General features: G+C 45.0%; 1 protein-coding gene across 1 annotated transcript in view; it reads right to left on the reverse strand.

Moving 5' to 3' along the window:
* Positions 1-2,791: 2,791 nt before the first annotated feature.
* The window catches only part of AVL9 (AVL9 cell migration associated), a 35,382-nt gene continuing 13,948 nt past the window's right edge, over positions 2,792-24,225 (reverse strand). The window contains exons 9-16 of the mRNA XM_024562879.4: positions 22,390-22,459; positions 21,554-22,086; positions 16,321-16,455; positions 14,910-15,129; positions 14,464-14,581; positions 11,958-12,011; positions 11,378-11,466; positions 2,792-7,441 (exon numbers count right to left, since the gene is read on the reverse strand). Of these exons, the coding sequence (XP_024418647.2) occupies positions 7,326-7,441; positions 11,378-11,466; positions 11,958-12,011; positions 14,464-14,581; positions 14,910-15,129; positions 16,321-16,455; positions 21,554-22,086; positions 22,390-22,459 (1,335 nt within the window). The 3' untranslated portion in view covers positions 2,792-7,325. The remainder of the gene's footprint in view (positions 7,442-11,377; positions 11,467-11,957; positions 12,012-14,463; positions 14,582-14,909; positions 15,130-16,320; positions 16,456-21,553; positions 22,087-22,389; positions 22,460-24,225) is intronic.

Below are 24,225 nucleotides of genomic sequence, written 5' to 3' on the forward strand. Positions count from 1 at the left end.
TCTGCCTATTCAGATTCTCTGATTCTTCCTGATTTAGTTTTGGAAGATTGTATGTTTCTAGGAATTTATCTGTTTCATCCAGTTTGTCCAGCTTGTTGGCGTATAGTTGTTCATAATATTTTCTTACAATCGTTTGCATTTCATTGGTGTCAGTTCTTATTTCTCCTCTTTCATTTCTGATTTTATTTGGGTCTTCTTTTTTTCTTGATGAGACAAAGGTTTGTCAATCTTGTTTATCTTTTCAAAGAACCAGTTCATGGATTCATTGATCCTTTGTGCCATTTTTTAGACTCTATTTCATTTATTTCTGCTCTAATATGAATTATTTCCTGTTTTCTACTGACTCAGTCCTCTGCTTCATCTAACCTACTGTTTATTCCTTCTATTATTTATTTCAGATATTTCTTTATTTCTGATTGGTGCTTTTTAATGGTTTCTATGTCTTTTTTTCATGCTGTTGATTATCCTTATAATCATTACTCTAAACTCTCTGATTACTTGTTTGCCTCCACTTCATCTAGTTCTTCTGGAGAATTCTCTTGTTCTTTCATTTGGGGCCTGTTTCTTTGTTTTCACATTTTGGCTGCCTCTTTGTGTTTGTTTCTATGTAATAGGTAGATTTGCAAGACACTGGTGCAGGTCTAAGTCAAACCCCGCCTGTGACTGGCCCTGAGCAAGCTGTTTGGAGCACAGCTTGTGGCTCCCTCTGCTGGGCCTGTTTGTGTGCAGAAAGAACCAGGCTGTGCAAAAACACCGGCTTTGATTGGGACCAGGCCTGGGGGATCTGCCTCTGCAGGCAGGCTTTCTGTAGGGTTAATCAGTGAATATCTTCCAGCTGTATTCTTCAGGGGCCGGGCTAAAGCACCACGAGGTGGGGCAGAGTAATTCCTGTGGGTGGGGCTGTTGCTTCCCCTCAGGCTGCCGCCATTCAGAGAGGAGTGCTCTGCCTGAGAGAGATGGCTCCTGCAGTATGGAGAATGACTCAGCACAGGCATCCTGGTGGCTGTTCCTTCAGTTCTCTGCCAAGAGCCACCAACCCCAGACTCTCCTCAAGTATCTCTAGTCCACTCTGCCCTCCTTTTGCCAGAGCCCACGGTAAGTGGCTGCAAATGGAATTTTGTGCATTGGCCCTTTAAGAGCTCTCTCTGTCTCTTGTTATCTCTCCCTGTTGGACAGAAACCCTGCTGCTTTTCACAGCCATGTTATTGTGGTTCCTTTCTTGGGTTCTGGTGCTGTAGGCTGAGGAGCCCAGCTCGAGCTCCATACTTCTCAGAGGCAACCCCCCAGCCGCTGAAATATCCTTCCAGCACTTCAGCTGCTGCCTGTGGGAGCCAGCCCGCCCTCTCATACCTCCTCTGCAGTCCCTACCAGTCTCATTGTATTGAAGTAGCTTCTTTCATCTGTCTGTGGTTTCTCTCTAGTTGGTGTTGCTTGTTTTTCAGGGTGATTTTTCTATAATTTAGTTGTAAATCCAGTTTGGTCCTGGGAGGAAGTTAGTATAGCTTCCACTTACTTCTCTGCCATCTTTGGGGGATCTCAAATAAATTTTTTTTTAAAATGCTAAGTCAAAGTACCATATGCTTCTAGAGGAGGAAGAGTATGACCTGGGAGAGACACAGGGGCGAGACTTTTTAGGTGCTGGCAATATGTCATTTCTTATCTGGGTCATGGTTGCATGAATGGTTCCTTGACATTCATTTTAGTGTGTTTCTTGCTCTCTTCTGTATGTTTTTCACACTTAAGTTGCCCATCCCCTTTCTTTTTTACTAACTGCAAATCTCCAAGACTGGGGAGCACCTATGTATGAAATGCTCCATCAATGCTTAGTTCGAGTGCTTTAGAAAGGACTCATAGCCCTGGGGGAGACCCTGAGGAGAGAGGCTGGAGCTGGGTCTCTGATTAGTGTCTGTTACAGGTTCTCTTAATAATGCTTGTCTGACAACCAAAGGGTGGGAAGGCAGAGTCACAGCAAACGTGTCAGATGGCCATGGGGCTCGTGGAGGCCAGGTATCAGTAGAGAAGCTGATGGGACATGGGTGACTACGTGGTGACCCCAGAGTGCTGGTGTAGGCATTTGGATCTAATGCTGGAGACAGCTGGAGACACTGAGGGTTACTGTGCAGTGAAGTGACCATTAAAAATGCCCTCATGTTTCAGGGAGATGAATCTGGGTGTAGCAGGTAGGGAGGAGTGCAAATAGGGAAACCAGTCAAGGGTCAGGCACAGTACACTGGGAACGCTGGGAGTGAAGCTAGAGAGAGATGGCACTGGGACATGGTAGCAAGCAGGCAGAGGGAACTGAGCGGCTGTTAAATATTAGGCCCCCCCAAAAGTGGGGATGCCCACAGTGCCGAGCTCTCCCACACCCAGCCACCCCTTCAGCTCCATGGTATCAACAGTCCATGTCAGAGAACATTGGCCCCTTCAACTGAACCCTGGACTCAAGGAAGCATGTCTCCCCAGGGGACAAAGAAGTCTGCTTCTTCTGTGAAACACAGCACAAAGCTCATGTTTTGTAGAAAATCATGCCACCTGGTCTCACATGTGAAAATGTGCCAGCTGTCAAGGAAATGGCAAAGGGCTATTATGAACCTCACTAGTCCAGGGGCCCCTCAAAAATGAGGGGGCCACCAGCTTGAAAACGGAGGCACCACCATGAGCACTGTTGGAATGAGAGATGAGGTCAGCCAGGAGTCCTCTGGGTCACTGGGCGCTGCTTTCTTAGGGAACTGCCAGAAACCACGCTGACACCATGAAGGGGACTGCTCAGGAGACAGGGCAAGCACAAATGTAGGCACGACAGACAGGTAACTTTATTCTCATTTTTCTTTATAAAATAAAGATACAGTAGGAATTTTACAATTCGGTGTGATTAGACGTGATTTATAATTTTAACATTCTTTTTAAACAAATGACAACAGAAACAGAGAACTGGTACAAATGATAAAATTTACTAGAGGAAAGAGAAACTACCTTCCTGATCAAAACACGTGCCACAGCGAATGTTCCTTAAGAAAACTTTCTAAGATTTCTAAGCTAGACTTCCCTAGAAAGGGTTTGTGGGAAGCCTTTAATCTCAAATATTTAAACTATTTTTCTAAGCACTAAATGCCTTGACCAACTCGTTAATCAAATGCTTCCGAAATCGAGGAACAAATGACCGAGTGCCCTGAAGACGATAAGTCTCCATCCTATTTTTCTAGCTGTCAATTACTAGAGTCTCCAGAAAACAAAGTATTTTCTAAGCACAGAAGCATTCAAAAAACTTCAATGACTTTTTCTGGCTCAGTACCTCACTGAAATTCTCCAGTGTCTGCACTGCACACACACAAATGTGAGCAGCATCCTATGTGTGTGTGAGAAGCTGATGAAGATCGGAAAACCCCTGAATGGTGTCCCATTTACATGACTTAAATATATAGTTTCTATATCTTTAATTAATATAAGTAAAAAGGTAAACTTTAGAACAGCACAGAAATACAAATGCATTACTTTTACAAAATATATCCAACCCCTTATACGTGCACGATATTTATAATTTTGGTGTCAACGTACAAGGGAGCTAGTTTCTTCTCCTTCACATAGGAAAGCAGGAAGCCACGTGTACAAAGGTATTTACATGAAAAGAATAAAGACCCATATTCCTCTTATTTGTCCTTGATGGAATGTTGGAAATTATGGAAAGACAATTCCAGTGTTCTGAACTGGAGTTCAAAGACTTGGAATGAAAAAACTCCTAGTGGCACATTGTACTACATGGAATAACCGTCATTTTCTAGAAACTAGGGCTGTGTTTTCTATCATGTTGAAAGGCTACCACAGGACTGGGTGGGAGTCCCCAAACACCGAGCGGCCTCTGGTCAGAGAATCAGATCATGAAAATGTTGCTGCCATTTCGAGTCCCAACCAAATCCCTGATAAAATAACAGGCCACACTTAGCAGCCACCATTGAACAGGCTACTCTCCCAAACTGCTGAAACAGATACAAGTTCTTGAGACTCGCGATCTGTCCACTGGCCTCTGGCAGAGCTGAAGACTCCCAAACGCATCCCTGGCCCGGGGTGAGGCGGGGGAAGCAGGGGAAAAGGGCCACTGACTGCGGCTTCCACAAAACACAGAAGAAAAACAAAACCTTCCTGCCAGGAAGATAACGTTCCAGCTTCATTTAAACTCGTAACTAGCAGATTCAAACGTGAACTTCTTTGTACAAGGATTCTGATGCCCTTTAGCACATTAAATGCTGCTCACAAAGCACTTCTTCCATTCAGGTTTTTAAGTACCTTGCTCCTCATCCTGGCAATGACTTCTCACTTCTTTCTTCCTAATTTGCTTTCTCCTTGCCTTTCCAAATGACAAACCAAATCATTCCCTCCCCAAAGTCAATGCTAACACTGAACACGGAAAGCAAGAGAAGGCTGCAGAAACCACATCAGATAGCCTGGTGTGCTGCCCAAGGATATTGCTGCAAAAAGGAGTGGGCTTGTTTGAAAGCTTGGGGGCTAATAAGTCACTAATGGTTTGGGGACAGACTACTCACACTGATCATATGAACCAAACACAAAACAACTCTAAGCCTTACTCTGACATGCAACGTGTTCTTTTCACCCAGTCCAAGACACGGTAGCTTTAACTCCTTTTTTCCTTACCTACGTCACTGTCGTTACAGGGCCTCCTAGAAATGACAGTGTGCCAGGAACTTTTTCCAAACACTGCTTTGAAGTCACCTGGACAAACAGTGAAGCCACCACAAAGCGAAGGATGCAGCCTGTGTCCTCGGCGCACCTTGAAAAGGCCTGGCCAACCCTCGTTCCTCAGGCCTGCTCACAAACCCTCAGCAATTAGCGCTCAAGTGCCAGAGCAAGCTTGGCCAACCCAATGCACATCTTTACCAGTGACGTGTCCGAAGTAGGTCCAGTGTTGGCTTGTGTGGCTCACGGAGCCAGCGCCTAAAGGGGCCTGCTGCTGCTAGGCTGGCCCCCAGCGGGTGCCTGGGACCTGAGCCTGAAGCACACGGGCCCACAGGTCACGGGGCCAGCTCTCCCGGGACCCCACCACCAACCTCACAACCTCTGCTCCCTGAAACCCCACACCTCCAGGAACCTGAAGGCAAGAGAGTCAGGGTCCTCTGACCATTTCTACGACGTAAGTTCTATCTTCTGAAATATTTATTTCATGCTGAAAGCTAGTAAAATGACTATTTTGAAGTCTTAACAGGAAACATTAATAGAAAGTTTGTCGCAGGTAGATATTAAAATGGGGTACACGTGATACAAAAGCAGAGTTAGGTTCCACATGGTATCTGTATTTCAGTGGGATTCCAAAGTGCGGACTGGGCCACTTTTGAGGGGTGAGAGCTGGGAGTTGACCCTAGTCACACAAACCATTCCAAACACAGGATGACCCAGCAACTGCCCACTGGCCCCTCACAGCGCTCCTACTCGGTGGCTGTCCAGCAGCTGAGAAGTACCAAGTACCTTTTAAGGGTTTGTTTGGTATTACTTCTCTTCAAGTAATATTTCCTGAGATTAACTTTCCTGGCAGAAGTGGAATTAATGGCGTTTTCACAATAAGCCTTTTAATTTATCATCACTGAATTCCTTTTTTTTTTAAATAATGAAACAGCTTATATTTATTTATTTAAGTGTAAACTTTTAATTTTTACTGAATTTATGGGAGTGACATTGGTTAATAAAATTATATAGGTTTCAGGTGTACAATTCTATAACACATCACCTGTGTATTGTGTTGTGTGTTCACCAGCCCAAATCACGTCTCCTTCCGTCATCACTGGAGTTATTAGGCTCAAACGGAAGTATGCTTTTAGATTTGCTGGACTTGTGTTGAAATGCAAACTGAAACATTTAGGGATATTTAGATTATATCCATATGACCATTTCACATGCCTTAGAAGGATGTGTGTTACATAAACATTTCCTACGGGATAAATCCAATGTAACCTTAATTAGGACCCTCATTTTCCCAGTACTCTTTACAGCATATGTACATCGCACTCACCACGTGTGTGCATTGAGAAGCAGTCTCTCCCCTGTAAGGAATCCCTGAGAACACCCTTCCCATGGCCCCATGAAAAGCAAGTGTGAGCTGAGCCTGGCAAATGTGCGGTCCAGCTGTGTCAAAATCTCCAGCAGACACACGCGTGTTGCTGTCTGACATGAAACCAGACGTCCTTCATGAAACACGACTGATGTCATGGCTGTGGTTTTCTTGTCCTGCTGCTTTCCTGTGTGTGAGCTAAGATGAGATTTCTATGTAATATTTACAGATCATCTTGCCTTGCTTTTAAAAGTACTTTTAGACGGGACTGAGTACAGGAGGATTTTCTATCAGGGAAGTGGGGAAGCCAAGTGCCTTGAAAAGCTTTCTGAAGGATAAGACTAAGAAAAAACCTGGAGGTCTGTACACACCCAATGGACAACTGTTTAAAAGAAGAAATAGAAGGCACAAACTCTGGGTTAAAAATGCTTGTAACAGATTGCGGCACGACTAGAGTTGACAGAGCTAATATCTAGGTCTTCTGAAGTCTTGCCCTAGATACTCATTCATGTCCAACTGCTCCAATACTGTGTATCCATCACCCTGCTATTTCTCCGCACGCCTACTTGAACAATGGGAAGAGAAGGAAAAAGCAGAGACACTCAACGCCGCAGAGCAAGTGTTTAGGATTGGGAAAGAAGAAATCAGACAGAAAACAAACGCTGCTTCCTCAGAACCACCACCTATGACGTTCACATTTCCGGGAGGAAGTTAATCAATAGTTTGTAGGTAGAAAACCAACTAACACCACCACCAAAAAAATCATTACATAACTCTGCAAAATAACAACTAAGGGTTCGATTGTGTGCCCTCTTAACTTTACAGGCACATGTTAGGCCCAACTTTAGAGAAATTAAAATACTAATATAACAATTTAGCACTAATAAATTACAGTAACCATCCACCTATTCAAACAGCAGAACAACAAAATTTACACAAGTGAAAACTTGCCTGAAGTAAACAAACATAGACTATCAGAACTCGAAAAATCATTAGAAGGGACACCGTGTTTTAATCGGGCTCAGACCGAAACAGAAGTAGTCAACTGAAACTCCAACCTGGACGGCCATCCCTGCCGTGGCTGCAGTTTTTCATCTTTTCAGCGTCCCTCGACATTCATTAGACAGAGGGCGACCGTCCATGTAAACAGTCCGACGTATGGGTCCCCTGCTGTGCACCTGTGGCCGAGGAGGAGGAACAGTCTGGGAGCAGCAGACAGACAGGGAACATTCAGCCCTAAGAAAGCAGCAGCGGCCTCTGAGTGCCTCGCTCAGGGCTTCCCACCGGGTGGCTCGGTGAGGCTCTGGGCGGTGGAGCTGGTGAAGGTGGAAAGCCACGAAGACATGGCCGTCTTCGCGCTGGAGAGAGCTCCTCCCACGGACTGGCCTGGAAAGGAAGAAGGGAAGACCTAGAGGAAAAATGCCTTCACGTTTATTAAGAGACAGAGAGAGACCAATACTAACGAATACATGGTAACTTACAGTAATACATCAATATGTCAATAGTAAAATGCCATTTAAATTTCTAGTTTCAAAACAATCCCTTTCCATAGTTAAGTCTAACAGGAAACCAAATCATTTCTGGGTTTAAGAGCCTGCTAGCTCCTAAGCATTCTGAGGTGCTCGGCAAACTCTCTGTAATACCCGCCATGCTTGGCCAGTGGCTCTCAGCACTGGTTCTGCATCAGAACCACTTGGAGAGCTGACCACGTCCTCTGTGCTCCCTGTGCCCTAAATGATCGATAACCACACGCAGGGAAGAGTGCTCGGGCTCTCGGGAAGTCTGCGCACGTCATCCAGAACGACGCTGCACTGAGTGAGGACATACAGAGCTCTCTCTGCCTCAGGTCTGTTTTGTTCTAAAGACAGCATCGCAGAAGCTGATGCTAAAGTGAATTATTAAGTTGTATCACATGCTCCCACTATTCCCGGAGAAGGGAGTATGGAAGAGGACGGACCTTGGCCTACGGCCACACCACCCTGAACGCGCCCAACTGCGTCTGATCTCGGAAGCTAAGCAGGGTCGGACCTGGTTAGTACTGGGACTGGAGAATGGACCTTAGAATGTATTTATCAGCTGCAGCACCATTAAAAATTCAGTGACAAATGGATCATACACCTCTGATGAAGTAGAATTTTTCTATTAAGAATAAGAATTAAAAATAAGTCAAAGGCACAATGCTGTGTGGAAGAAAACGCGCATATATCACATTCCGTTTCCTTGTAACAACGAGAACCTAGTGACAGGGCTGTGCGCCGTGTCTGTCCTCTAAGACGAGTCTGCAGAGCAGTCCTCCCACCCTGCCCATGTCTCAGGATCCAGATGTTCGAGCTACAAGGGCCCCTGCGCACAGATCACCCTGTTTAATAAGGGTTGGTCAGCTTCTCGCAGGAGCTAAGTAAAGAGATGGGCCCTATTTTTACATATTGATGAGAGAAAGCATATGTGAATAATTGGCGAATCGGAGACAATTAGGAGTTCCTTGTAAAGTGTTGCACCATTTCTTTAAGCTTGTAATTATATAAAAATTAAAAGGTATACTCTGGCTGGTGTGGATCAGTGGACTGAGCGCCAGCCCACAAACTAAAAGGTCACTGGTTCGATTCCCAGTCAGGGCACATGCCTGGGTTGAGGGCCAGGTCATCAGTAGGGGGTATGCAAGAGGCAACCACACATAGATGTTTCTCTCCCTCTCTCCTTCCCTTCCCCTCTCTCTAAAAATAAATAAATAACATCTTTAAAAAATTAAAATTAACATTAAAAGGCAAAAATATAGAAAAGAAGGAACAGAGAACTTTCTTTTTTTTTTTTTTTAATATATTTATTGATTATGCTATTACAGTTGTCCCATTTCCCCCCCCACTCCACTCCATCCTGCCCACCCCCCTCCCTCCCACATTCCCCCCCTATAGTTCATGTCCATAGGTCATACTTATAAGTTCTTTGGCTTCTACATTTCCTACACTATTTTTACCCTCCCCCTGTCTATTTTCCACCTATCATCTATGCTACTTATTCTCTGTACCTTTCCCCCCCTCTCCCCCTCCCACTCCCCTATTGGCAACCCTCATGTTCTAGTTGTTTGCCTAGTTTGCTCTCGTTTTTGTTTTATGTGTGGTCGTTAATAACTGTGGGTTTGCTGTCATTTTTACTGTTCCTATTTTTGATCTTCTTTTTCTTAGGTAACTCCCTTTAACATTTCATATAATAAGGGCTTGGTGATGATGAGCTTCTTTAACTTGACCTTATCTGAGAAGCACTTTATCTTCCCTTCCATTCTAAATGATAGCTTTGTTGGATACAGTAATCTTGGATGTAGGTCCTTGCGTTTAATCTTGGGTAATGTAATGATGATGTGCCTTGGTGTGTTCCTCCTTGGGTCCAGCTTCTTTGGGACTCTCTGAGCTTCCTGGACTTCCCGGAAGTCTATTTCCTTTGCCAGATTAGGGAAGTTCTCCTTCATTATTTGTTCAATTAAGTTTTCAATTTTTTGTTCTTCCTCTTCTCCTTCTGGCACCCCTATAATTCGGATGTTGGAATGTTTCAAGGCGTCCGGGAGGTTCCTAAGCCTCTCATTTTTCCAAGTTCTTGTTTCTTCATTCTTTTCTGGTTGGATGTTTGTTTCTTCCTTCTGGTCCATACCATTGATTTGAGTCCCAGTTTCCTTCTCATCACTATTGGTTCCCTGTACATTTTCCTTTGTTTCTCTTAGCATAGGCTTCATTTTTTCATCTGTTTTTCGAATAGATTCAACCAAGTCTGTGAGCATATTGATAACCAGTGCTTTGAACTGTGCATCCGATAGGTTGGCTATCTCTTCGTCGCTTAGTTGTATTTTTTCAGGAGCTTTGAAGTGTTCTGTCATTTGGGCCATTTTTTTTTTTGTTTGTCTGTCTTGGTGCGTCTGTTACTTTAAGGGGTGGAGCCTTAGGTGTTCCTGGAGCGGGGTAATGCTGGTCGCTGCGCTGTGACGCTGTACGTGGGGGCGGGGCCGAGTGGGAGCAATGGCGCCCGCCTCACTCTCCTCCGGCTTTCAATCTTTCACTCCGCTACCCACAATCAAACTGGGCCACTCTGGTGCTGGTTCCCGAGTAAGTGGGCCTGTGCACACTCTAGGCCCCTGTGGGTCTCTCCAACAACCTCTCCTGTGAGGCTGGGAGTCTCTCCTGCTGCCACCCCAACCCCCACGGGCGTTTTCAATCAGAGGTTTGAGGCTTTATTTCCCCGCGCTGGAGCCCTGGATTGCGCGGTCTGCTTCGCTCCCCACAGTTCGCCCGGTTTATCTCTGTTCGAATGTGGGGTCACAGGGTGCTACCCCCTGCTCAGCCTGCCCCGTTCTCCGCCACTCTGAGTCCGGCCCTCTCGGTTTATCTGTGCCAATGTGGGGCCGCAGGGTCTGCTAGTGCTCAGACTGCCTGCGCCATTTGTCCCACACTCCGCCAGTCTCAGTCCCGCCACAGCCACGCGAGTCCTCTCCACCCCGGTGCCCGTCTCCGCCCCTCCTACCAGTCTGGATGAATGTTTATTTTCTATTTCCTTGGTGTTGGTCCCCCTTGCTGTTCGATTCTCTGTCAGTTCTGGTTGTGCGAGGAGGCACAGTGTGTCTACCTACGCCGCCATCTTGGTTCTCGTCCGAGAACTTTCTTTAGAAGGGACATGAAGCAGTCTTCAAAAATTTTCAGTTAGATGGATGGGTGCACAAGAGTGCAAGTAGCGCTTGCCTGGCTCTGGTAGCAGGGGGTCCCGGCCTCACTGAACGAGTCAGGGAGCAGCACCTCATCCACCACTTTTTGAAAGAGTTTATATAACGTTAATTCAACTTAGTCAGATTTTCTATTTGTTACTGAGTCAGTTTTGGCAATTGAGGCTTTCAAGGACTTTGTGTATTTTATCTAAGTTGTCAGAAAGTTGGTGTGAAATTATTTACGATATTCCCTTATTGTCCTTTTAACTTCTATAATATCTTAGTCATGTCCCCTCGTGATTATTTATAAATAATGGGAGTTGGGGAAAAACTCCAGCAAAGCATGAATCCTGGTAACAGAACAGCGAACTCTTCAGAAAACTGTGTCACTCCCTATCAGATGGGGCAATATTTGCTCAGCTTTGATGTTATCTGGTGCCACAGCATTTTTCTTTAAACAAGATAAAAATGAAGAAAAACAACCAGCAAGCAAACCTCTGTATTCGACTATGGGAATTATCTTGTATTATTATGTGATGTGCAGATTTCTACAACTTCACGTTTTTATCAAGGGCACACTGAGGACAGAGGAGAGGTGTGCTGGGATCCCCCTGCTCCCGGCTGAAGGAGTGCCTTACCAACAGCTTTTCCTGTCTGCACGACATTCCGGCTGGTGGTGACCATGACGTTGCCAATTTTTTTGCCACGTTCACTGTTTTGAACAGAACTGAGTAAAAGAAAGAAGTGTTAAATACAATTAAAAAAATTTCTCTCTCACACACACCACTCTATAGCCACCCCCAAATGAGAATTATTGAGAAAAGCAGCTAATTCATTATTTGTTATGCAGCAATTCATCTGCTAACCTTTCAGCATGTGAACTTCAGGAAATACTAAAAGAACATGCAGATCAGCCGAAAGGTGCTAAGGACCTAGGATGTACGGTGACCCTCCCCCCGGCCGACTGCCAGGACTTGCTGAAGTGACTTCAGCAGGATAAAAACGGCAAATCCCGTTATTAGTTCACACCGTTCTTCAGGGAACAGCAGTGTTTTCACTTTGAAAGTACACACTGCCGAGCCAGAGACTGTCATGCACATATTTGGTTGCTATTTGAAGCTCAAGTCTATCAAGGGGAGAACAATTCCCAATTAGCAATGGAGCACATGGCACACATTCAGATGTAAGAAGTTTCCTAGTTTTCCCTGAAATACTCACTGTGAGAATCTTAACTTCACGTCGGACACCGAGTACTGGCCTTGAAAAGGGTGGCTGGAAAACAGAGTTTGAGTTTAGACTATGGGCGTTTCACCGATGCAGCCGCAAAGCGCAGGGATCACGTGGGAGCGTCTGCAGACCGCGCAGGGCCACCCGGCGGGGTGGCGGTGCTCCGAACCTGTCCTTGGGGCTTCCGTCACAGCTCTCTGCCTGCACTTGGGGAAGCCTTCCTGAGCTGACTTCCTCCTTGGTGAACTAGGGGTTTTCCCCAGGGTGGGTGGGAGTTGTTTTAGCAATGATGACTTATGTGGTTGGGGGTGAGGCCCAGGCATCAGCATTTTTTTAAAAGCTCCCAGGGCAGTCAGGGTTAGAATCAGTGACTTGGGCCCTGGCATGGACTTCACCTTGATTCTGGCTGTCTTCTACATGTGTGCCATTGGCCATACAAAGATTTGTAGACAGATCAGTGAAACCTGAACTTTAAGAAAAGCAACTCAAAATGCAGGTCTTCAAAACAGACAAAAGGCAAAAAGTATATACATATAAAACTAGGCACTTTCACCCAAGTCACACTATAAAAGGGGCCCTAAACACCCATATTCTTATCGCACCCTCAGGCGGCTCTCTGTCGATGTCTGACCCAGAAAGGGACCCTCTGACCCAGAAAGGGACCCTCATGAACCCTGCAGCAGATCCTAAAAACATCAAAATGCTACCGATGGCTTTTCAAGTGACAAATCTCTTTCTTGTCCATAGGAAGCATACTGATACCTTCTCTTATCTTCTGGATCCCTGAATCACAGGCTGAAAAAATGGAGATTACTGAGTCATTCTTGATATTCCTGGAAAAGCTACGTTCGAAGGATGAACTATACCTGCTCTTATTCAGGGAAGTGAGAGCACCGCCTTCCCCGATCATGCAGAGTGGAAGACAGGCCTCCACAGATCTCAGAACTTACAAGTAGTTTGGGAGGTTTCCAAACTAGAGACCCTGATAACAATCGGAGACTATCATTTCTTGTTTTGAATATGGGGAAAATATTGAAACTCTGCTGACTGTCATAGCTGCATAATTTCCCTACACACATATTTCAGGTCCTTCTTCAGCTTTCTCTTCAGTCTAAATAATCTCAATTTTCTTACATACTTTAAAAAGTACTGTTTTACAACCTTTGCAAACCTATTCCAGTTAAGCCTCTTATGGACTTGGAATAAAATCTGCAGAGCTGGTTCAGGTTCAAGGCATGGCAGCAGATGTCTGACTGGATAACGACATCACCGGGTCACTGGGACCACGGGGGAAGAGACAGCCTCCCACGCTGCTCCGTGGGTCACCACGGTGGGCCGGGCCCCACCCCGCCCCGCCCCAGTGCAGCCGCAGCGCAGGCACCAGCCAACAAACTCCCATCTGTTTCCCTTCATCGCGCTCCAGACTACAGAGCCTGTGGTTAGCAAGGGAGAACACTTTGAACCTTAGCCCTTTCATTTAATACTATTAATGCTTTTGCCTTTTAATTTTCTGTTTTCACCACATTCAAAGGGCAATCCAGGTTTCTGCTATAGCTCAGTAGGATGACTTAATTCACCGAAATTGGTGTGGAACCCAGTCATTTTTCCTGATAGATGATATAAAGCTTAACAGATGCGCTCTCCCAAACCCTGCTCCACCGCCTCCTTTTCTGTGTGGGGAGCATCTCCTGTGGGGCAGGGCTGACACCGTGCCCCGGGCCAGCTAGGTTAACCCCAGCTCCCCGGTCATGTGGCAGTCGGGACAAAGGGGATTTGTGTCCAGTTTCCACCAAGAAGTAAAAGTTTAAAATACAAGGGAAAACATTCAGTGTGTGCTTGTATCATTAAACCAAACATTTTAACTTTTAATTTAGCAAAAATAAGGTTCCAGCCTGTGCATGAATTGCACTGTATGAATTGATCTCCTTAGATTCTACTCTGTTCCCTTCACACAAAGATGGCATTATTTCAGGACGGCCCCTCTTCACAGCATGTTGAAATGTCTTTAATGCCACCGTCTCTGTGCAGTCAACATTCAATATTGTGACAGGAGTTACGTTTGTTGGATTTTAGACTCTGATGTGGAAGCTAGGCTTGACCACATATCTAGGAGTTCACACAACTTTAGTTTATCATACTGCATGTTTCCAGTTTAAGCAGTGCTTATTTCCACCTTGTTTTGGCATCCGCCAAAGTGCAGACCCCGGGGAGGGGAGAAGCCCGCTCTGTCCCCAGCATCCCCCATCTGAACCTCCCAAGGACCGGGAGAAACGTCAGGGCTTCCAAAGCTGCTTCACACTTTTTGTGTAAGAACTGTGAATGGGGAAACAGTTTTCAGCTGCTTCTCTATATTCGGGAGACTTTTATCACCTACTCGAGGAGATTCCTGAAGATACTCACAATACCACCCAAGTTAGGGTAGGATTTTCTTTATCTCGGGGCACGGGAGTAAATGAAGCATTTGGGCTCTAGGTTAGCCTGCCGAGAAGGTGCTTACTTCGGACTGATTTCGGCCAGTGCCGGGTGCCTGTTGCTGTTCCAGACTCTGTAGTTGTGAGTATCCTTCCACGCTGTAACAAAGGTCGTCCCGTAGTCTGCAAGCGTCTTTTCGTTCTCTGTCAAGCAAACGCATGAAAGGTGAGCTGGACTGTAGCCAGTCAGGGGTGTGGAGATGAACAAGCAGAAAAAAGTAAAGGAGCGGTTCTGCCCTCTCTTTCCCGCTGTTTTTTGGGGAAGGTGGTCCACCAGATGTCAGGAAACTTGCATCTAACTGCAAGCATCCTGTTAAGGAGCCATGTGGCCTTTGGCAAGTCAGCTTAATCACTCACAACTTCTCGGTGTGAGGGAGTAACAAGGGATTTTTCTCTAATGAAAGTGGATCTCCTATGCGATTCAAAGCAGGACCATGGTTATGGAAGAAACGCGCGGCTGCGCGCCCCTCACCTAACTGCAGCGTGGCGGCCAGCAGGGCGTGGATGTAGACTGCAAACTGGGCTCGGATCCACTCGTCCCCACCCTCCCAGCCAGTGCCGTCCAGGAAGACGTCCTCCCGGTTCTCGGTCACATGCCGCACCAGGTAGTCCGAGAACCTGAGGTCGGCGGTGGTGGGGCTGAGCAGCTTCCTGAGTTCGGGGTCATGGATCTGGATCAGGGCTTCCTCCACCTAGGGGGCACGCAGGCACAAGTCAGAGTCTGGGCACTCACGCGGACATCCACGCCACACTGTACAGAGGACCTGCTGGGGAGTGGAGCTGGAAGTAAAAAATACGGATAACGACGGCATTCTCAAAAGGCGAGTCTAAGAAAGAGACAGGTTTTTACACTCAAGGATTTTTCTTTCTATATTTAAAAAGTACTCAGTTTCTACTTTCAGAAAACATATGCATAAGTGTTTAATTTTGAATTATAAAAGTAATTCATATTTACTATACATGTTTTGGAAAACATAGAAATGTGTCATCTCACTTTTATCATACAATCAGAAGTGAGGACAATTAAGGAGAATGCTTAAAATTTTTTCCTTTGAGTGCACAGATACTCCAGATTATTTTTTTCGAGTAATATTTGAAATGCAAAGAAAAGTGTATGTAATGTACAGGTCAGTTTTGAAGAATAATAAAACAAATACCCATGAATCTGCCAACCAACCTCAGAAGCAGAAAGTAACCAATACTATTGCAGCGACTCTGAGGTCCTCGCCTCTGCACCCTTCCGCCTTGGAGAGTCTGCACCTATTTTTCTTCCTCAAAATCGGGATCATAATACCTAAAGCTTTGAACCCCCGATTTTTAATTTGTATGTTGTAAACACTTCCCCAGGAAGCAGGTTTTGGTACTTTCTAAAAACCTCAGTTAGGATGGCTTAAATTCCCTCCCCACCCACTTTTAAAATGGCTTCAACTGTAAAATTAAAGAAATGATTTAAATTTCTTAAATATATTGATGATAAGGTGTCAAATATTTATCTCTGGCTCTTTGCTCTTGATACCAGAAGCCTATCCAACAGGCTAGAAGCACAGCATTTGCATTATCTGAACAATAAACACGTTTTAATTCTAAGACTGTAGGAGGCCCAGCTGGCCCGGGTTGGGATCCTGGCTCACCCACTATACTTGCTGTTCGATCTCTCTGTCCCCTTGTCCCCACAGGTATCAAACAGGGACAGCCACAATACCCATCGCACAGGCTGTCACGAGAATTATTAGATCAGTCAATATACCTACGGCACCTAGAATGCCCGGCACGGGGAGCAATTTCCAGCCTTATCAGCGCCGGCACTAAGCCCTCATAATTGCACTTCAGAAAGAAACCAGGGACCAGCAGTGTCCGGGACACGCACTCACACGGAAACCTACTTCCACAATGGCGTCGCTGAGGTGTTTCTGTTGTCGAAAAAGGACGTTAGTAGCTCCAGCAACAAATCCCCGAACAGTGACGTCAGAGAGAAGGTGATGCTGCTGCAGAGCCATGTAAGGCAAGCACAGATAGCCCTACGAATCACAAGAGTGACACTGAATGTTAGACAAGCCCCGGAACAGCCCCTCTTCCAGCCTCTGCAGAGAGCTAATCATAGGAAACTCCCAACGTTCTCCCACCTCCGTGCCATCCTGCAAGCCACTGATCTTGGGCTCACTACGGTAATGGGCCCAGGGACCCTCAGGTCAAGACCGCGTGAACACCGATCACTAACCCGCTCCCCTCGTCACCAACTTTGCCAAGGTAGTCCAGCCCGAAGGGTGTCTCCTGGGATCACTCTGTTCTCTGTTCGACTTAAAAGCCTCCATGGCAACTAACAAACTGGACTTTTTCTTTTAGGAGCTGAAATATTAAGCCCATTGAAAAGAATGTCGTTTAGTAGAAAGCTGTTAGTCCTTCCAGTAAAATTTTAAAACACACGCATCTGCGAACCATCGCCAACCTACTCTCATGAGAATCGCAAAGCACTGATAAGCATGTTTTATTGCCCTCTTGTTAAAATTGTACAAAAATATTTCAAGATGTTTGCCCCTAAATGTTTAAAGCAAAAATGACACTTGGTGGCAGTTGAGTGTTTAATTAATTTCCCTTTGAATGGTGTTTGAAAATACCATTCCCCTGAAAATTACAGCTGAATCGCCAAGCCAGAGCAGGCGGTGAAGTGTACAAAAAGCAGCAAGTTTCCTGGGAACAAAGGTGTTAACACTGGAATGCAGCACTTGAGGAGGACGTGGAATTTCTGGCAAAAGATTCTAAACTGAGACAGACTTTCAGCAGGTGGTACAATGTGTACACGAAGCCAGGAGGCCAGGCTTGCTCAACCCGGGAATTTGTTTTCAATCTCAAGTTCTACGACAGTGTTATTTATTTTTTTACTTCCCATCACTTTTCTAAAAACACTGAACTACTGTTATCTGGATGATGTCTTGTTTCTATCACAAGATAAGACTCCCGGAGGCAGGAGCCAGCCCTTTTGCTACTTCCTGTTCTGCGGTGTACATAACAGGTGGTTGTTTAAATACCTAATATGAGAGAAGGCTTCCCAAAGTTGGAATATGGTTCTAGTCACTTGGTTTCATTCTTATTCTTGACAACGTCTACCTCTGCTTGGTAACATGCTAACTCGTAGCAGCCAATAGAAAGCCATGTCTACGCATTAGAGAGAGTACAGTGCTTCTCAGCCCACGCCCTCTTGTGACCAAAGGCTGAAAGGACCCCTCCTCCTCCTCCAGCAGCAGCTCAGGATTCACGTTCTACTTTATATGGTATGTACTTTAAAACAGTAGACTCCCCTCTCCCAACCTACCTGTTTCTAAACGTAAGTATTACAGTACTTAATGCGCTTTCAAACAGAACACTCACTCCCCCAGCTAGAACTGAGAATCCTCGGGAAAGGTGCTCTCAGACCTTGCCAATTAGTACAGAAGACTTGTATTGCAGAACAGCAATCAAAGACTTTAATTGCTCACAGTATTACCTTCATAATTTATACTGTAAGAGAAAAAAGCATTGTCAACGATGGAATCTTGGCTGAGTCTATAAAATCATGAAAACTCAGACATAGGTTTTAAAAAGTAATAGTTCCTTGCTTCTTGGCCTTTTAGCTAAGCTCAAGTGTAAAAATCAATAGTTCCAAGTTTTTTAAGAGTATGAAAAAAATACATTCCTTAAAAATAATTTATTCATACTCTTTGACCCGTCATTCTATGTCTTATAATATATCCTACAGCTACATGTGCTCGTGTGTGAGATTTGCAAACAGCTATTTGTTGCATCTCTGTTCGTTATGGCAAAAGACTGGAATCCCAACTCCTCACGGACAGGGGACTGACTAGACATTGGTCTGCACCCACGATACCCCTGCAGCGATAAGGAGTGATGACGCCCAGCTCCGATGGACAGCGTGTAAAGAAGAGTAACGAGCATAAACGTAGGGACAGGCTGCCGCCACTGGCGCACAAAGGGAAGGAAAATGCCTGTGCACTGATTCGAGACCGCACCACCCCGCGAAGGAGACAGGAGACGCTGAGGACACTGGCTGCCCCTGGAGAGGGCCGACGGGACGGCAGGGAGACTTAGGACGGATGCTTCGGAACCATTTGACTGTTGAACCATGTAAAAATGTTACACATAAAATTATGTAAAATAGTTCAAAATAGCTTTAAAATTTTGACATTACTTAAAAAAAAAAAAAGATGATCCAATAAACCTAAATCTCTTAACAGTCTTTAACATACAGCGGCAGCAAGAACATGGGTCCTTTCACAAAAAGCAGCCTCTCTATCTAAGCCAACCCCACGCCCAGCGCTCACTTTTGCGAGGGCACGTCAGCTTCCATGTTTGGAGCTGTGGGGTGTAATGGTAAAAGGAAAACTGAGAAGGCATTTGCACACCCATGTTAACAGCAGCACTACTCAAATAGCCAAAGCCAGCACAACCCAAATGTCCATCGAAGGATAAATGGATAAAGAAACATGACGCATACAAACATCGGAATATGAAGAACAACAAGAAGAGGGTGTGCCTCTTCTCTGCCTGATGTGACACATGTGGTCATTAACACAGGGTGGGACCACCCCGGGGCAGACAAACACACCGAGGGGACACCCACGGGAAGTCCAGAGACAGATTCTCTTCCTCGACCACACACAAAAGTTAATTCAAGGTAGGTAACCAAAATATGAAAGTCAAAATTATAAAGATAATTTAGGAGATTGTTTTTATGACTTTGAAGGAGGGGAGGATTTCTTAGGTAAGACCCCAAAGTATTAACCATAAAATAAAGAACTGATAAACAGAAAAGGTGTCTAGAATATACGAAGTCCCACAAATTAGTGACAACATGGGAGACAACCCAGAGCTTTGAACAAATACTACAACAAAGGGAAATCCAAATGGTTAACCTCTAGAAGAAAAGATGCGCTCAATCTCAACTGTGGTTACTGAAAAACATGCAAACTAAGAGCTACAAGACACCACCGGATTGTCATTGAGAAGTCTGACAATGTCCAGGGTTGGCGAGCAGGTGGAGTGGCAAGAACTCCTGCACACGGCTGTGGGAATGGAACTTGTCACAGCCACGTTAGAAAGCCTGAAGGTCAGGAGCCTCCAGGCCCCTCTCCTCGCCCTCAGCACCCGTTCTTCCCGGCTGAGGTTCTTCCCGGCACTCTCTCAGTCAGCTCTCAGGCGGAGCATCTTTTAGACTCTGCTATCGCATTTGTACGGTGAGCCTAATCTCTAAGACTGACAGCAAAGACATCATCCTCAGGCAATTACAAGTGCCAGAGAGAAGCATGGACCAGACCTAACAGTTTTATGAGGGAGAAATTTGTTTCCATTTATTCTTATGCTGAGTCAGGAGACCAGTCAGCTTATTATTCTCTGCAAAACTCGCTATCCTACTTCATATTCAGCAATATTCTCCGGGCATCCAAGCATCTCTGTGGCTATTTTTGAAATTACTTTTCAAGATGTTTCACTAACCTAATTCCTTTTGTACAAGCCTTTTAAAATCTTCACAAGAAAAGGAGTCCAGAGACAATTCACATTGAAGAATATTTCATATTCCAGAGTTACTGACATTAAAGAATTAGCATTCATATTTGAAAAAATGTGATCAGCAACCAATTAGATTGTAATGGGTATATTACAAAACATAAAAGCAAAATGAAAAGTGCTTTATTTACCCTAACGATGGTGGTGAGCCCATCACACACTCATCGCTGGTACAATGCACACGACTGGATCGCTCATTAATGACGAGGCTTGTGGACAGCACACAAAAGGTACTTTTACAATGCTTTGCCCAATTCAGCAGCCTCGCAGAGAAACACAAAGTCCCTCCCTGGTCACGCTCCCTCTTGAGATTTCCACAATGATGGAATTTAGAGGTGGGTGCGTGAAGCAGCAAAATAAGGGCTCCGAAAAGGACAGTGAGTCAGGGCACCTACCCGTAAGTCCAGAAAACCCACAGTTCCTGGCTGATGACCAAACCCAGTCCTTTGAGAGCCCTGTGTTTCCTCCCCACGCCCCTAAACCCCAGTTTTAAGAAACTGTGCAGCTGTTCAACTATGAAATCAATCAAGACAATTTCAGAGTCTGCCAAGAGGCCACAAGGTGAACAAAGGTAGCATCCTCTGTTAGCCATTCAGCAAGGCTAACTCAGGGCAAGTCCCTATCCGTAAAGCTGGATAAACCCAGAAAGGATTTACCGCTGGGGGTGGCAGAGGAAGAAGCACATGTTCAAGTCTCTACTATGCATCTCTTTCTGTGGCCTTACTGGAGAGATGTGTCTGTCTTTGCCTGGTAGACGGCAAGATCACAGAGGCAAGGATCTAGAACCTGGTACGGTGCCGGGCACACAGGATGGCGGTGAACGCTTGTCGGCTAAGGAAGGAAATGGCGTGTCTTTTTTCTGCTCCATTTTGAAAAATAATTCAAGAATGGCAATGAAATAGTTCATTCTGAACAGAATGAAAAAAACCAAAAAGTCAAATGGTGATTCCAGAATCTTAATGTATTACTGACACTAAGAAATGATATCCTGGGAAATAAGATCTTGAATCAAAGATCGAATCTGATTTACTATGTTGTATTTAACTTACTTTAAAAAAAAGAAATAAATAAAAAAGTTGCAAATATATTTGAATGGTTTTTCATAAAAAGATGAAAAAGAATAGATTAGGGACAAGTTACCAAAACACTACATTATAATTATGAGCTGTACTAATATTTAACTTAGCCACTCAAGCAGTTTTTCCTTATGAAATTGCAACTTTTGGAACTGCAGTGTGGGGTATATATTCACTCAGTGTGATCACGACTGTCCAGAGTTTCTCAGTCCATCTTTTCTTCAAAGAGAAACCTGCATGACTAAAAACACACCCAACTCGGTGATGGGCGGCCTCACATTGACTACGTTCCCAAACTCTTCCCATCAAAACCACTTGAATGACTTCCCTATGGTCTTACACTCCAGTCAGATACCACAGCCGCACACATTTGGCTCGTAGTTTAGTTTTCAAGGAGAATCTTCAGATCTGAAAATGTGTCGCACATTGAAAGCTAAACTCTGAAAGGGTCTGTCGGACCTTTAAGGACAGCGGGCTTTACCTTTGTGAAGATGGCCAGCGGCATGCCGTACTGGTCCTCTTCCAAACCGGAGATGAGCCCCGGCACCAGGACCGCCTGGCCCGTGTTTGCCTGCGGCTGTACTGTAATTGGGGGGCCGTCCGAGGGCACCGCCTCCTTTGGAAACGAGTTTGTCTGCTCCGACCCCACCTGTCCCCTTTCTTTCAAGGCGGGGTCCTCTAAGACACTGGGGTCCAAGGTCTCCCAGTCACTTTCTGAAGACTCTGGAGACGGCCGAGAGGGAGGTCTCAAGTACCGACGGCCGTCTCGGAGCTCCTGTCCTTGGCTGCTGTCTTCGACGGGGGACGAAGGCTCTTCAGTCTTGATGGCAGCATCTCCTCCGTGGCTTCCTGTCACGATTTTCTTGACAGCGTCCGAGTTGGTATTTGACATGGTAGAAGCAGACACGGACACGAAATCATCTGCGGGATTGTTTCCTTGAAGCCCAGCATCTTCAGACATACTCTTTCGGGGTCTGTACTGCGAACAGTCACTGAGACCATGTTCGATCATGCCTGACACATAAAAGAGTGGAGACCAGCTTGGTTTACAATAAGGTGGGAGAAAGTTAGAGTGGTATATTCTGTTCTAAATCACACAACTCTCCTATAAAAATTTTAAACAAGTTATGGTTGCATACATTCCAATTAAAAATAATGAAAATCTCAGACCAAACAAAAAAACGCCTATTGCCAAAATGGAAATGTCACATTAAAATAGAAACATTAACCCCAATGAGCTCATCTTCAAACACTCTTACAACGGAAGTCCCAGCACCCATTCCACAGAAGCAGGGGTGCACGCTGCCCCCGCCTTACCTGGAAAGAGGGATAACACCGTCATGAGGGATCCCACCAACTTGTTCACTGGAGAAATATAAAAGAGAACCTGAAACGGCGTCAATGAAGATCTAATTAGCAAATCTGAGTCCACAGGGATACTTTCAGAAAAAAACAGGGGGAGAGAGAGGGAAACACTCTTTCCAGAAGTAGAACAGCTGATAAGTATAGAATTAATGACAGAATTAGAAAATCACCAAGCGTCCATCTCGGTTCAGGTGCAAATCACCAGTGGACGCTAAAACGATTATGGAAGGTTGTTGGGCACCAGGATGTTCACAGATTCAAACTCGCCATCCCACAGGCAACCTACTAGCCGCCCAGGGAGAACCAAGTACCTTACCGTGAGCAAACTGGCAAGCACCGCTTCATCGAACGCCTACCCTTCACATCACCAGCGCACCAGACAGTTAGGGGCCTCTCGACGTGACACCCGCAGGACACACCACCACCTCGGGCCCCGGATTTTAAAAAAGACTAACCAGTTTATAGGACATTATTATGACATATGGGGACATTTAAAAATGGACTTCAGTAGTAAGTGTCATTTATTGTATTAATGTTAAAATTCTTGAATGTGAAAATGGTATTTTGGTTATGTAGGCATATACCCCTTACTGTTAAGAAATATATCCTAAAGTATTCAGGGATAAAGTACCATGATTTCTACAAACTACTTTAAAATTATGATGATGGGGGGAAATGGAACATAGGTAAAGTGTTAACTGGTAGATAGAGAAGAAGGGTGTGAAAGTGTTCACCATCATATTCTATCAACTTTTCCATAGGTTTGATAGTTTTCAGAATAAAAACGCAGGTAAAAATTAATCTGAAACAGGATTCAGTTAGATACTGCACTAAAACTAAAACTGGTAATTATTAAATTCATTGGAAAAACCCAAAGATTTGCTTAGGTAAGTTTTTTCTTTTTTAAACAATTAAATCATTTAGTGACACTGAAGTGCTATTTTACAAAGCACAGCGCCCATAACCGTGTTCTCCTTACACACTGGTCTTATTTAAGGGGTCGCTTGCAAGGAAGAAACCAAATGCTGCATTAAAGGATGTCCGTATTTCATTAAACCAAGAAAAAGAGTGTACCTGTGATTTGCCACATTAGATAATGTTTACTTCATCATAAATGCCACTGCATGTAACTAGGCCAGGTATTCTTTTGCAAAACTTTTTAGATATGTATATCCATGCATGTCCTAGGTTGCAAGGTATGATATTTTTTATAATGCGTTGCAATAAAAAAGTGTGAGACCTACAACTTGACAACCCAAAACTAAACAACCTGATTAAAAAATAGGCAAAGGATTTGAACAGGCATCTCTCCAGGGAAGACACACAGAGGGCGAACAGGCACACTAACAGGTGCTCGGTTGTACCCGTCCTCAGAGAAATGCAAATCAAAGCCAGGAGACGCTGCCTCACCTAGCAGGACGGTCACCATCAAAAACCTGGATATAACAAGTGACGATGAGGCTGCAGAAACACCGGGACCTTTGCTGTGGCAGTAAGATGGTAAGATGGCGCGCCGTCATGGAGAAGAGCACGGTGGCTCCTCAGACTTAAAACAGAACCGCCGGGTGCTCCGGCAACACTCCTGCTGGACATACACCCCGAGGAGCTGGAGCAGAAGTGCATGCCTTAGACGGCCCCCAGAAAAGGTGGCGTGCATTTACACTTCCGTGCTAGTGAGCAAGGCTATGGCTTCCGCTCCCACAGTTGGATAAGCAAAACAGTTAATTCATACTTTACCACTAGTTTTAATTTTCTATAGTATTTAAGAAATGTCAATAAATGTTAAAT

This window comes from Desmodus rotundus, chromosome 6, assembly GCF_022682495.2.
Source record: "Desmodus rotundus isolate HL8 chromosome 6, HLdesRot8A.1, whole genome shotgun sequence".
Classification (NCBI taxonomy): Eukaryota; Metazoa; Chordata; class Mammalia; order Chiroptera; family Phyllostomidae; genus Desmodus; species Desmodus rotundus.